This window comes from Glycine soja, chromosome 2 (assembly GCF_004193775.1).
Source record: "Glycine soja cultivar W05 chromosome 2, ASM419377v2, whole genome shotgun sequence".
In the NCBI taxonomy this organism is placed as follows: Eukaryota; Viridiplantae; Streptophyta; class Magnoliopsida; order Fabales; family Fabaceae; genus Glycine; species Glycine soja.
In genome coordinates, this window is record NC_041003.1 from 12,367,932 (window position 1) to 12,384,086 (window position 16,155).

General features: G+C 29.5%; 1 protein-coding gene across 1 annotated transcript; it reads left to right on the forward strand.

The window, feature by feature from the left end:
* The first annotated feature begins 12,650 nt into the window (after positions 1–12,650).
* LOC114388122 (probable indole-3-acetic acid-amido synthetase GH3.1) lies at positions 12,651–15,370 on the forward strand. The gene is made up of 3 exons (XM_028348456.1): positions 12,651–13,116; positions 13,329–13,430; positions 13,696–15,370. Exons 1-3 carry the CDS (start codon positions 12,797–12,799, stop codon positions 15,059–15,061), a joined length of 1,788 nt encoding a protein of 595 aa, XP_028204257.1. The 5' UTR covers positions 12,651–12,796; the 3' UTR covers positions 15,062–15,370.
* Positions 15,371–16,155: the final 785 nt, after the last annotated feature.

Consider the following 16,155-nt stretch of genomic DNA (forward strand, 5'->3'; position numbering starts at 1 on the left):
TGTTCTCCTATTTTAAAATAAAAACATTTGATTCTCATATTTTAATAAAATTGTAATTTTGATTTTCATATTTTAGAAAATTTGTAATTTTTTTCTAATTTTTAATTTTCTCTGTTTCATTTCTTACACTGTAAAGAATTTTAAATGAATTTGTTAAGTTTAGGATTCAATTGAATAAAAATAAAAGAAATAAAACATAGGAAAAATTTAAAAAATTGACTAAAGTAGAGTATTTTTTTAAAATATGAGAACTAAATGTCTTTAATTTAAAATATAAAAACTATAATCATATACTTTTTAAAATAGAGAGATTAAATGTGTCTATTTTAAAATAGAGGGACTAAAATTGTGAATTAAATAAAATAAAAAGACCAAAATTGCATTAAAAAAATGGATGAAGGGTTGGAAATTATTATCGTATATTCTAGATTCTGACTTACAACACACTTCTTATTTTAAGGGTTTTTTTTATCAAAAAATGTTAATTATTAGTTTGTTAGTTTTTGTTAGCAAAACAATCAAACTCACCGCCTTTCCTCTTTTTGATTCTTTCTTAACCACTCAACTAACCTTATATCTCCCCTATAATAGTGTAAATGTCATCAATGTGTTATGAGATATTACAAATTTGATACTTAATTACTTTTTATCATAGCTTTTAGATAATCTTTTTCATAAATATTTATGAAATAATTTCTTTTATATGCAAATGAAATAAAAAAAATAAGAATGAAAAATGAAATAAGCTTTCTTTATAAGTTACTAGTTTAAATATAAACTAATAAATGCGTAAAAGTTCTTTTATATTATATTATTTTCTTCAAAAGCTTCTTTTAATATAATTTACACATGAGTTAATTTTAGCTTTAAAATATTTATTATTATTTTCTTTTCTTATAAATACTCACTGATAAGTTTATCTAAAGAAATCTTAGATCTTTCCATCAACACTTATAGAAAAAAAAAAGAAAAAAATACAACAGATTAAGTTTCTCTCATAAAATAAAATTAATTTATGCACCTAATTAGCTTTTGAAAACGTTAAATGGGGAGAGTTTCTATAAAAAAAAATCAAGTGCATGATTAAGTTGGCTGTACATTGTGAGAGAAACTCAATCCATCCTATAAATACTTACCAAAAATTTTATCCAAATATTATTATCTTATTTCTTTTTCAAGGGTTGTTTTAGATTGTAATACTGTAAATGAGAAATAACTAATATTCTCGTATTTAATTTTATATTATATCCTTCATTTATATATATGAACCATTATTTTTTTTGTCATTTATTTTCTTCATTTTTCTCTTTATTTAATTTCATGATACTTATGTCACATTTCTCTTAAAAAATTATTAAACATACTTTTACTATGATAAAATGACCTTCTCTCACAAAATTTCCTTTATCAAATTAAAAGTCAATTATAGTTGAAAATTCACACGAAAAAATATACTTGTAAATTAAATTATTTATGTGAGCTACTAATAAATGAAAGTATTTTTTACTAATTAATAATAATTAATGTTTTCTAAATTTTCTAAAGTAACAAATATTTTTGGACATATTAAAATGCCTAAAGTGAAATATAGTATGAGACAAGTGTTAGATTATTTTAATTTGAGTGAATCATGTAATTATGGAATGACTTTAATGAAAAGAAATCTAATATAATGATGGTTAAACTTAAAATTATATTAAAGATATTAGGATTTATTTTTAAGTTATTAAAATAAATCTTTCTCTCTTTTGACTTCATTAATGTCAATTTTCACATTAAAGAAAAGATTAAAAAAGAGGTTATGGAGGGATAAATTTAGTCTCTGTGTGACACATGCTAATAACTTTGAAGTCTCACGAAAGTAAAAAGTGAAGAAACAATTTTCTTTTTAACATTAAAATAAGTTATCAAGGGTCTAATTCAGTTGGATTAAGTAGGATGTGAGAGTATTATAAATCCTCTAATATTATATTTAATTCCAACAAATAAAAAAAAAAAATTCTCCTCATTTCATTAAGGTTGATTTTGGCATTAAAGGAAAAAAAAATTAACTATGATATCAATATGATGTTATCTTTTATTGAAAACAGTAACACATCTCTGTGAGAGACCTTGAAGACATACAAGATATATATTCTCCTAGTGCGATACATCTAAAGAAAAGGATTTGAAAAAAAAATGAGATTATGGAAGTTATCAAAATAGAAATAAAAAATAACTTTCTTCTCTGTCTTGACACATTCTGATAATTTTTTATTTTTTTATAAATTTTATGATATATGTTTTTCCATGTTTTAAAACCTACACAAAAAGCAAGATAATCTATTGAAGATGGTTGAAAAACAATTATATTTAATAATACATCAAATGATATAAGGAAAACATTTTTCTACGGTTAACCATCACAAAATACATCACTACAAAATACCACTCAACAACTTCCACTGTTTTTCTATGCATATTAGCAATGTAATAAAAAAAAAGGTGTAGGCTACATACATTTTTATTTCTCTCCCCACTTATTTTCACATAATCAAACAATCTCACGCGTTTATTTTTCATCAATGTCTTTTGTCTTTTTCCTTTTTTCCCCGCCATTTCTGTTCTACCAAACAAAAAAGTAAAGACTAAAGAGTATGTTATGTTGCAAAAAAGAAATAATGAAGTAAAAATACAAATACTTGCTCTTTTTGTTGTTAAAAAGTAAATAAAAATGAAAAAGAAGAAAAAATCGAGGGAAATCATAGGCTTGTTTCATTTTTGGTACTACTCAATAATTTCTGTGTGAAATGTTTAAAATCAAATGAAGGCAAGGATACGTTTGATAAAATACTACTAATGAACATTACCTTAAACTCTTAAATTAAATGGAAATAAAAATAATAATATTTTGACAAAAAAAAAATCAACCGTTAAAGAAGAATAGATGTAATAATGATATCTGAAAATATTTTCAATATTATACCTTTAATTGCAGTTTCAAAAAAAAATTCTGAAAATAATGTCAATAACAACTCTATTGGCCATATTTTTTATTGGCAGCATTCATATGGCTCAACCTAGACAAGAGGGGGCAGAGCAGAACCAACCAGCAGCTCATTAATTTCAGAAGAATTTTCAATTCGATTATAGAGTTACATTATAATAGACTTATATTAATTCATTTAATATCCCCTCTATTGGAGAACAATTATGTATCACTTGAGTCATAATCTATATACAAGTAATAATAATTTATGTTATTTAATGAATTGATTTAAGCTTCAAATTTTGATTGATGCTGAGGTTTTAAAAGAAAAATATTGATCTTATTTGCACTTATGATATTAACGACTACTCATTCTGTTGGGGAATAAGCTTTAATTGCTTTCATAACAATTATAATTGACTGCTGTCGGTGAACCACCCTTTTGCAAGTTCAATGAACTGAACGCTGGCTACCTCAGTGTGTGACTCTTTAAACGGTTCCAAAGTGCTTAACAATGACAACACATTGATCAATTTCTAACTCTTTTGAAGACATCATTTGTGTGCATAGGCTTTTGCAGGGTTTGTACCAAAACCAACCAGACCAATGTGCATGCATGTACATGCCTACACCAGCACCCAACTTAATTGTCGGTTCTGAAAATTATCTAAAGTTGGATAAGAATTGAAGAACGGCAGGTGTATTAATCAAACTAGGAAACTTTGTTGTTTTATGTTTTGCAAGCATTTTTCTTAAAATGAAATCCAATTTAAAGGCATGTAGAGAGAGAAATTAAATATAATACATGTTTGGATGGATATCTTAAATACACTTAATGCTACAAATTCACGTTAAATAAGTAACATACAAGTAACAAGGAGGTGCTTCAAGATAACACACATTAATCATCTCTCGACATGAAATTAAACATGCGCATAAACAAATTTTAAGAGAATTTAAATTGTTGTTGGTTTGTTACAAGAAAAATTAAAATTTGGGATATTGTAATTTATGTATAATTTTTAAAAAAAGGTGGTAAAAGTTTTGTGACACTAATATTAACGACGAAAATGTCATTTTTTTCACAAAGAAATTATTTTTTTCTTCTCGTACGTTATTGGATAAAATTACTAAATTCAACCTCCATTGATAGAATTCAGTGTTTACTTACATAGAACTTAAAAGAACTGTTACACTAAAGTGGAACAAATTTTGAACACTATATATTAATATTTTAATGCAGTGTATACATTTTATAATAACATAGTCCTATATTTTAGAGTCTTAATTAGTCCCTGTTCACCAATTAACAATTTTTTTTTTATCAACACTTGCCAATTAGTAATTACTAATTAATGACTTTCAGTATAGGAAATATGGAAATATCGATGAAGGAACAAGGAGGCATATAGCACAGTGTGATGAAGACACTTCATTCATGGGAATGGGATCAGACCTACCAGCTACGTGCTTCACGTGCGTTCTTGTGTTTTCTTTTGTTTGCATCATTCAGCATTACGTGGTATCCTTTGACTACTCCACCACCACGTGGGGCAACATATTTTCAGGTTTTCACTTTCCTTCTACCTTCCACGCCTCCATGTTTTCTCCACTTTCAATGTTTACTTTGTCACTTGCTCTTTTTTATTGTTTTTATCATCAAAGTTATATATATAATTATGTATTAGCATTAAATATTTATTAATTTTATAAATAATTAACTTTTTTCGAGAAATTTAACTATTTATTAATTTAAGATTTTCATTCTAAAATTTAAATTCGATACTTTATTATTATCAAAGTTATTTACATGTAAATTTAATTCATCTACACTTAAAAAATAAACTATAAATTACTATAAAAAATCGATTAACCATTATTTTTAAGTTCTTCATATATTCCTAAATATATTTTTTTCACAAAAAAATCCAAACTCGATACCTTGCTATTGCCAAAATTATGTGCTCTAAACTCTAGTAATTACAAAGTTTCACATGATTTAAGAGTAAAAAATATGAATAATTTATAAACACCCTTTCCTTTTAAGTCTCAATGCATTAAGACACTTTTTATAAGAATAAAACCACGATAATCATTAAACACTTAAAGTGAATAATATCTCATATACAAAACTTTAAGGATATTTGGGGACTTGAGTTGAAACATTATACACTTTTAATTCATCCACACTAAAATAAAATAGTAAAAATGGGAACTATGGCATTATTATGTTTCAAACTATTTTAAGGAATAAATTATAAGAAAACTCAAAAATAATTATTCAAATTTTAAAAAATATATATGTTAGCATTTTTAGAAATCAACATAGAATATTCGAAAAACCGTCCATATTAAAACACTCATAGCTTCTTAAGGCAAGTGATATACGCGGAGGAAGTATTAATTGAAATGAGGTGACAACATGAAAAACGTGATAAGTGTTTGCCTTTTTGGCATTTAATTTACTATAACTCCAACTTTTTACTACTTTGTTCTTCATCACTAGCTAGGTTCAATGTTTTACGGCGAGTCAACAAGATGACACTAGCTGGCATTGTCTAACTTTACCAAACTTTCTTGGTCCAAACTTTGATTTGCGTCGACAATGGTAATTAAAAGGATAAGAGAGACGTATAATCCGAGAAAACAAATATAATGATGTACTAAAACGTATACTTTATACGATTAATTTCACATGCAAATTTAAGAACTTCGCGTATTCGTTGTCTGTTTTTGTTGTATGTAAATGTTATTAGAATATCACATAATTATGCAAATATTGTATTAATTGATTCATATATAAAATGCATCGATCTTCTCGGATATAAACGATTGATCAGTTTGGACTTTTCTTTATTTTTTAAAATCTATTTATACGATTGTGTAAAATGTGAGTAAGGTATCTGTATAACATAAGGTATTTGTGGCATTCTAAATAAGTTTTTTATTTTATATTTTCAAAAAATATTTTAATTTTTCAATGGTTTTTATTTAAAAAATAAAAAATTTATCTATACAGTATTTATGAACTAAAAAGCTCATAAATAAAAATCAAAGCATGCACTTTTAATAAATTGTAAATTTTCACCAATATTACTACACCCAAGTGGTCCCTATGTCAAATTCTCTTAAAGAAACAAAACAAAAAACTAAAAACTAAAAACAAAAGTTTAGAAAATATTATCTTATTTACCAACAAAAGAAAATATTAGGTAGCACTTAGTTTGAATGTTTATTTTTAATTTTTGAAATTAATTTTTTTCTTAAATTTTTAAGATTTAAAAAACATATATTGAGAAGAAAGTACTCGAACGTGTTACTGGGTTTTTACTTTTTCAGAAAACAATGTTGAAAACGTTAATCTGTTTTTTTCTTTTCAGTTTTAGATCTATTGTTCAAAATATTTTTTAAATTTTAAACAAACATATTTTTACTCTTATTTTCTGTTATTTTAAATAAAAATAGAAAACACATAAAGTGTGACAACTCAATATACATTTTCTCTTTGAATGACTTTATTCGCTCACAAATATTAGTTGATAAATCAAGGTATTCTTCATAGGTAATAGGTAATTTTACTAAAACGTATATCATTTAAGAAGAATAAAGAGAACATAATTATTATTTTATGTTAATGAGCTGAAATAATGATTATTATGAAAAATTCAACGGTCAAGAAATTAAACTGAACAAAAAAAAGTAAGGCTGAGAAGAATATGACAGATACATTGTTTTTGCTCCATCTCTATTTTCTACTCAGCATCCCAATCCATAATTTTTCACCTTTTTCACTTCAATTCGACATAAGAGTTTAGAAGATACGAAAAAAAGCATGAAAAAGGTAAAAAAAGAAAAAAAAAAAAAAGAACAGACGAAGACTAGAAAATTTTGGATTGGCCTCCTTACTTAATTTGAGTAGAACTAATAAAAACCATTTTCAAAACCCATGCGTGTAACTTCGGGGGCTAGAGAAAAAAAGAAAAAAAAATTATTGTGGCTGCTTAGCCATAGATATTAGATAGTGCCATTTGGTTTTTATTAATTTGGTTCACTGTTTTGAACATGTTAAGCTGTTAAACAGTATAGCAAACGAATTTTCTTTGTGCTGTGGAAAGTTTGGTCAAGTCAAAAATCTTAATTAGTTCATGTCAATGCAGTTGGTCTCAATTGGTCGAAGAAATTAACATAATATTAAGTATATAAAGTACATGATTGACGTGCATATAGGTTTGAATTCTCCATTAATTATGCGTTAGTCCATTTGAGTTTCTAACGAATTTTAAAATAATATATATATACCCTCATTATATATAGATATAAGTACATACAGTTTAACCTTATCTTAATTAAATTATATAAGATGATGAACGAAAAAACAAGTGGGGTTGGGGGATTGAAAATGATACTCCTCCTATAAATAACCATAACGTGTTAGGTATTTACATGTCTTTATGCCAACTTTTTACTAATACCGGAGTAAAACCCTATTACATGCATATATCTACGCATCCCTTTGCGTTTGTGATATGCATAACCTCTCAGCCTAATAAAAGTCAATGCATTATATAATTCAGAAGAACCTTTCTTCAATTGGAAAAACAGAAAGGCCAATTAGATTAATTGAAATAAAACATGCACTATCTGTTGTACCCCATTAACTAACTTTGTTATTCAATTCATATATATCACCTAATTTTCAATCAAATTAATTAGAAATTCACTTTGAAGGGGGTCATCACATAGCTAGATTGGACCGAATTTTTAATTTGAGTAAAGAAAGCATAAGCAAGGATGAATAAGGACAAGCTATGAAATTATTTTTGACCTCACACGGAATTTTGAATAGAAGGATAACAAAATGTCGGTCCAAACATGTTATCATAACTTAGATTCCAAGCGTTAATTATTGTGATGGTTACTAACAGTTCAGTTTTCTCTCACTTAATATTGTTAACAAATAAATTAATGTGGATTATTTATTAAAACGTGATCAGTATTTTATGTTAATGAGCTGAATAATGATTATCATGAAAACCCATTAATAAAGAAATGCACCGGCATTAGCCACAGTGATTATTCTTAATATTTTTAAATATAGAAAACAAATAAAAAAAAGTATAGTCATTACAAAATAAATGAAGAGAAAACAACAAATAAAAAATATCCATTATTTAGAAGTTTCGAACCTAAAGACAAATACCTTCTTTTTTCTTTTTTTTGAAAATATTAATTCTATATACATGCCAGCAGTATATATGAAAGCTGGACAACAATCTAACTAATAGATTTCTAAGTCATTTTCTATTAAACAAACAACTATTTTCGATATTAGTCGTGATAATTTTAATCAAAAGCCTTTTTGAAACCATAGCATCAGATTTGTTATAAAACGTAAAACACACATAAGTATAAAGAATTTTGGATAGGAAGTTTCACTGAAAAGGGGGAACACGTGATTGGGGCTACATATTAGATGATGTTCAAAATGTTGTGAATCTTGTCAGGGTTGTTATATCTTAAACTGTGTATATTACATAACATTTTCTTAAAATTATTTTTTCTCTTTATCTCTCAGTATTATATCTATTAATGATTTTATTACACACTTTTTCTGTTTTTTTTTTTAATATTTTGTTGTATAAAGGAATTATATAAATATAATTTATCTTTAGTACTTACCATCTTCTATCTTTTCCCGTTACAAGTGTGCGTTTTCTAATCTAAATTATTAATTATTAATATTTATAACAAACTTGCGTTAGGGTTTACAAGCGTACGTGCATGTATAACCAACAATTACATTTACATTGTCATTTTCCTTACATATAATTTAGGGAACTTTTTTAGCAGTGCCATAGTAAATATTTATTTCCATAAAATGTTAAGACTCATTTTTATATGACTATTTTCTTGATTTATTTTTAATTAAAAGAAAGAAAAGTTGCAAAATGAAAAAAAAAATTACGAAGGAATAAGTACCGTTAAAATTTCAAAAATTTACTCATATTAATTCAGATGGCAAGTATCCCTTCTTAATATGTAAGAGGCAGACTTAGATGATTTTTTACCCTAAATCCTTATTATTACTCTCAAAACTCAAAAGTACAACATATCTATATGTTATGAGAATCATATTTGTTAGAAATAGAGACATAAATTTGACTTAAACTATAATTAACAAGTGATAAGAATAAAAAATATTATTTATTTTGGTATTTCCCGTCCTAAATACTAGTAAGTCTGTAGGTTAAAGAATTAAAAAATATTTTTTAATATAATAAATAAGTTTTATAATTTCAATATTGTAATAAATGATTTTTATAATTTCAATGAAACAAATGTTTTTTATGATAAAATTTGTCTTTTTTTCACCCACTGCCCAGGTTAGAAAAAAATGTTTGTTCTGAAAGCAATAATCTTTTCTCTAAATATCTTTGTCCTCTAATTCATACACCTCAAAAGCAAATTAATTTCTTCTTGGTACGTTCAGTTTGACCATATGCCGTCCACATCATTCATTATTTCATTGCCAACACACCCCATTTAATTCGTCATGTAATAATCAATTTCATTATCTGATCACCAAATATTTGCTCTTTTTCTAGTTCTATTTAAAATTTTATAAGACTTCTTCGACACTGTTGGAATATTGTACTCTTTGTCCTAATCCGAATTAGAATGTAATTATTATGACGTAAACAGAATCATATTGATGATGATAAGAACAACACTAAGTCACAAACAGTTGGAGTGGAAAGGAATTTGGCATGACAAGATATATTAAAGCAATCATGTTATTAATTTTTTTAAAGAAAATTGTTCCCTTACCATTTTCAATAGATAGGCCGGTTGTAATCGTTCCTTAAATTACTTATGGTCCTATGTTTGGCTATAGATAATACCCAGTATCATTCGTAGCATTACATTAATTAGCATTTTGTAGTGACAACGTAACAACATGAAAAGAAAAAAAAATAAAAAAAATCTTAAAGACACATTCATTTTGAACAGCATATTTGTTAGAGACACAACAAACTGACTTAAACTGAAAACTTAATTATCCATCTACTGAAAAGAAAAAGAAAAAGAAAAACACAATTAATTCTAATAATTAACAACAATAATTTCTCTAATTATCCTTGTCCAGTTCATTCATACATTTCGAGGGCATGCAAAAGAATTTGTCCTCGGTATGTGCAGTTTGACCATGTGCCGTCCACATTCGTACATGGTAATCATCAAGTTCATTTCCTCATTATCCGATTACCAATTATTATGAGCTATTTAATTAATAATTCTTACTGGATATATAAATTAAACTCATAAAAGTAAAAAACCTGTTCCTTTTGCGGAAAACAATTAGCACACTTGTTGTAATTTCTCGTCATTGGAATACAGTAACGTACTTTAATTAATTGTCCTAATCCAAATTAGAAGGTACTGTAATTTTATGTCACCAATGATAATATTAGTGTAAAGTACATTATTTATCAGTTATGATTAATCTCTGAATGATTCGCCATCTTTAGTGATATCTTGGACTTTTAAGTAAGTTTTTTTTATATTTTTTTTTATCAATAGACTCAAATGCATAAACTTAGTTGAAAATGTCAAATTTAGTTTCACTAGCAAGCGCAATTACATAGGCATATTTATCTCACGTGCAAATAAATTATAGTAAATTGTTTGTTTGTTTTTTTTTTTTTTGGCGAAATGGCTTGTACGCCGGCAAGCCATCGTTGTCGAGGCCCAACAATGGTACCAGAAATGGGTTCCTTGGTTGGTCGACGCGTATTATCTTCCAAAACGAAAACTACCACTCTGCTTCCTTCGTTGACATGGCTGGTCCCTCACTCACATTTCCTTGCCCATTTTTCTGCCTATGTCTACGTGACGTGGACCCCACTTTGTCCCCTCCCTCCCCTACACCACCCTGTTCAACCTTTTTCTCAACACCTCTTCAGCTTTTTTTCCTTACTACTTTTTTTATTCTTAAACAATGTTTTAATATATGTTCTTTATTTTCAACCTGGAAAAACACTTCCAATCCTATTATAGATGACATTTCAGGGTTGATTGGTCAAAAATAAGGTGAGTTTGAATTTAACTTATGGTATACAATTGATTTGTAAAATAATAATTGTTTTTTATTTATATAGTTTATTTTAATATTATTTTTAGTTGATACGTGATTTTAATATATTTTTTGTCCTTTATGTGAAACTTTTAACCTACCTATTTTATTTAGAATTGATCATAATTTAAATAATTTTTTCTAGTAGAATCTAAACTCAACTTGAACTTGAGATCAAAATTAGAAATATCATATTTTACATCAAGATGAGTCGATCTAATAAGAAGAAGATAAATTGAATATCAAATAAAAATTTCAAATTTCTTCTTATAATATTAAACAGTAACGAATTGATTGCACTGAAAGATGAAAATTTAATATGAATCCTTAATTACTTATCAAAACTAGAATTAGCTTAATTAATGATGTTAGTTGCCAATTAACAAATTATTATATGTTTTTTATTTAAAAATTAAAAAATTCGTAAATATCATAAAAAATGTTGGTTAGAGTTCATTCTTGTTCATATTTATTGATATACTAGGATTACGCAATTGAAAGAATATTTCGCTACCAGGGAAAGTACTTTTTGTATTTGGCTGTTTGTGTTGCTTTATCTTGCGTGTGTCACTGTGCACTCTGACTCGTCAAATTTCTTGTTACTCGTTTCAGTCAACAATGTTTGTTTGAAGGCGGAACCTAAACCACGCTCGTGTATTGTCACCAAGTTGTCGTGGAAATCCACTATTCACAATTCTTTGAGTTTTCGTATGCAAAGTGAATGGTTAATTACTTAATTTTGTTATAAATATTTAATATTTTCAATATAATTGACAATTCAATTTGAGAATATTGTCTTTATACAAAAATTTAATGCTAGAAGAAAACTTTTTCGTGCAATAATTTTTTGAAGGTAGACAAAAATGACTTTGCAATAGGCATTAAATTAGGGCACTTAGCATATGCAAAAGGTCTTGATCGAAGTCTGATGTTTCTTTCTCGTGTCTTTTTCTACGTCCATTTAATTTAACAATGACTAGAGAAAAATGACAAAAATATTTTTTTATGTAACATACTTCCACTTTTAATTTTTAGTTCGTATACTAGACTAGAGAAAAAAGGACAAAAAACAACAAATTACATTCCATTAAAAAAAAATACTATATCGTACCTCAGGAAAGAAAATTAGACTACCGTCCATTCAAAAAAAGAATATTCTGAAAACACTGACTATTGATTATTGAATCACTCAAATTAAATATTTTTAATCACTTAAAAACTAAATCTTATTAATTTTTTTTTTCTCAATTTCCATACAATAAATATGTTTATTTCCCCAACTAAAAACCACTCCCTGGATTCTCTTAAAAACAATACATTTTCTGCATGTTAGAGTTTTAGTATGGACGGCACACGGCAGCAGGGTACATAATATAATCTTTTTATTATTTTTAAAAATAATAAAAAAAAATAGTAAAGTACAGAAATAATCTTGTTTCTCACCACGTGGGTCCCACTGGATGGCATGGCACAGTGCAGCGTGTAGTCACACACACCCCGGTCCCTCCTTAGTTCTTCCTCTATATAAACTCTGCAACGTGCACTGGTTCTCTCACTACACCATAACCATAACCACCACGAGTTTCTCTATCTGCTTTCTTCACAAAGAGTAACTCAGTCTTCTAAAAACTTTCTCAAAACCATTATTATTCTCTAATCTTTCGTTTCTTCAATTAATTAATTGGTTTCTTGCTATGGCTGTGGACTCTGCGATTTCGTCCCCATTGGGTCCCCCGGCCTGTGAGAAGGACGCAAAGGCGTTGCGGTTCATCGAAGAAATGACTCGCAACGCCGACGCCGTCCAGGAGAGAGTCCTGGAGGAGATTCTCACACGCAACGCCCAGACAGAGTACCTTAAACGCTTCGAACTCGACGGCGCCGCCGACCGCCAAGCCTTCAAGTCCAAGATTCCCGTCATAACCTACGAGGACGTCCAGCCGGAGATTCAGCGCATCGCCAATGGCGACCGCTCCCCCATCCTGTCCGCTCACCCCATCTCCGAGTTTCTCACCAGGTAATTACTTGCTTCAACACAATACTCAATTTAAATATACCAGAAAGAGATCAATTTACATCAACATGAGTAACTTTTTCAGTTAAATAAAATTAATGATCTATTACCGTCGTTAAAGTATAAAAACAAAAAATAACTCTAAAAATATTATTCTTGGTATAAACTCATCGAACTAAAATTGGGATTTGTGTTGGTGGAATCTGAATCTGCAGTTCTGGGACTTCAGCTGGGGAAAGAAAACTAATGCCCACAATCAAGGAAGAGCTGGATCGTCGCCAACTTCTATACAGCCTCCTCATGCCAGTTATGAACCTGTAAGTTTCCATCTCTAAATAATTGACCTAAAAAAACAAATAATACTATTACTATACTCCTCTGCTTTCCGATTCTCATCTGCGTCTAATTAATGTTTTTTGTCTTTACCTGGCAAAAAAAACCATCAATTGCGGAAGAATAAATTTATAGTTTTCATAAATTAAAATTAAAATATTGACTTGAGAATTTAGTTTGTTTTTAGTCAATTAAATTAATACATTTATTTATTCTAACGGTGATTATTATTATTTTTGAATGGAACAGTTATGTGCCCGGCTTGGACAAGGGAAAGGGCCTATACTTTTTGTTCGTGAAGTCCGAAACAAGGACCCCGGGTGGGTTACTGGCCCGTCCGGTTCTCACAAGCTACTACAAAAGTGACCATTTCAAGACCCGACCCTATGACCCGTACAATGTTTACACAAGTCCAAATGAAGCCATTCTTTGCTCGGACTCATTCCAAAGCATGTATACTCAAATGCTATGTGGCCTCATTGAGCGCCACCATGTCCTCCGCCTCGGCGCCGTCTTCGCCTCCGGGCTCCTCCGTGCAATCCGGTTCCTCCAACTCAATTGGCCCGAACTTGCCCATGATATCCAAACCGGAACCTTAAATTCTCGGATCACCGACCCGGCAATTAGGAGTTACATGGACAAGGTGCTAAAATCCGACCCGGAATTGGCCCAATTTGTGACACAACAATGTTCCAAGGACAATTGGGAAGGAATCATCACAAGGATTTGGCCCAACACAAAATACTTGGACGTCATCGTAACGGGTGCCATGGCCCAATACATTCCCACTCTTAACTACTACAGCGGAGGAGGGTTGCCACTTGCATGCACCATGTACGCTTCATCAGAGTGTTACTTTGGACTCAACCTTAATCCGATGTGCAAGCCCTCTGAGGTTTCATACACCATTATGCCAAACATGGCATATTTCGAATTCCTTCCCCACGATCCTAAGCCTGGCTCCACCAGTTCAAAACTAGTGGAGTTGGCGGACGTTGAAGTGGGGAAGGAATACGAATTGGTGATCACAACCTATGCGGGACTCTATCGGTACCGTGTGGGCGACATCCTCCGAGTCACCGGTTTCCACAACTCGGCACCACAATTCCACTTCGTGCGCAGGAAGAACGTGTTGCTGAGCATTGACTCAGACAAAACAGACGAGTCAGAGTTGCAAAAGGGGATTGAGAATGCCTCAAAGCTTTTATCAGAGTTCAATACAAGCGTTGTGGAGTACACGAGTTATGCAGACACAACAACGATTCCGGGTCACTACGTGATTTATTGGGAATTGTTGACCAAGGACTCGACGAACTCACCCAGTCACGAGGTGTTGAATCGGTGTTGTTTGGAGATGGAGGAGTGCTTGAACTCGGTGTATAGACAATGTCGTGTTGCTGATCATTCCATTGGCCCATTGGAAATTCGTGTTGTGAGGAATGGGACCTTTGAGGAGCTTATGGATTATGCAATCTCAAGAGGTGCGTCCATAAATCAATATAAGGTGCCAAGATGTGTGAATTTCACACCCATAATGGAGTTATTGGACTCTAGGGTTGTGTCTGTGCATTTTAGCCAGGAATTACCACATTGGACCCCTGAAAGGAGGAGGTGAGGTTCTTCGTATGTGGCTTATTGGGCTTGAGTCAAACATGTAGATGTAGATTTTATTTGTTGTTTTTTTTGCTAAGGTTTTGTATTTTTTGGGTAGTGTGTAGGACTCATGGTGAGTCTACATGGAGATGTTGAATTAGGATGTCTCTTGGTTGGATTAATTATGTATTTCGGTTCGATTAACTTGTGTAAAAGATGTGACTTTTTTTTTTTTTTTCCTTTTAGCAAAGTTATATGTTGTATGTATTGGTCTTTCCATGTAGAAGTGAAGAAATGTAATTGAGCAGAGGATATTTTCTTTTGGCAAGTAAAATTGTTCTATTCATTTATGTCATTATTAAATTTATTTAGATTCCTTAATCTCTATGAGAGAGAAAGATGGCAAATCATAATTAATTATAAATTTCAACAAATTACTATTACGTTATTGTTGGAGGTGTTGTAATAAAGGATCTTTATCTCTTATTTCTCTCTCCAATGTTAGCCTCCTTTTATACATTTTAAGAGAAAAAAAAAAAACAGGTTCTTCTTTGTTCACTTTTAGTCTTCTTAACTCTGAATGATACACTTGTTGAATATTTTGTGGGTAAGTTTTAAAAGCGACTCCCACATGGACTAAACAAGGAGAAATAAGAAGAAAAAAAAATTATTTATTAGGAAACTAGTTTTATTTTCAAATTTGTTGTGGTAAGTTTTGACTTGATCAAACTTATATTTTGCTGACTAGTGTTTTTACATTGTCCAATAGTCTTGACCATTCTTTTGCTAATCCTAATTTTTCTTACCCTTTGATGTTAATTTTCAACACTATTTAACATCTGTTACGTCTTCTTTCTCATAATCATAATTCTTCGTTCATTCTCCAATACTATATTAAGTATTAACATAATTTACTTCTCGGTAGTTCTCGGAATTTTGGCATTATTAAAATCCTTAAAAGCAGTGTTTTCACACGTTTTAAGCTACCAATTTTTCTTTTACCTCTTTTTCTTCTAATTTAAGAAACACAGTTCGTATTAGGAGATGATCTTACGATATAGGACAAATAAAGGCTAAGGTATTACGGCTGAATTTTTAAGAACCTTTAGTAATCTT

Excerpts from the sequence above, each read along its gene's own strand:
- LOC114388122 (XM_028348456.1), top strand. The coding sequence starts at position 12,797 with ATGGCTGTGGACTCTGCGATTTCGTCCCCATTGGGTCCCCCGGCCTGT. Across the intron at positions 13,117-13,328 it reads ATCTCCGAGTTTCTCACCAG|TTCTGGGACTTCAGCTGGGG; the intron begins GTAATTACTTGC and ends CTGAATCTGCAG. Across the intron at positions 13,431-13,695 it reads CTCATGCCAGTTATGAACCT|TTATGTGCCCGGCTTGGACA; the intron begins GTAAGTTTCCAT and ends TGAATGGAACAG.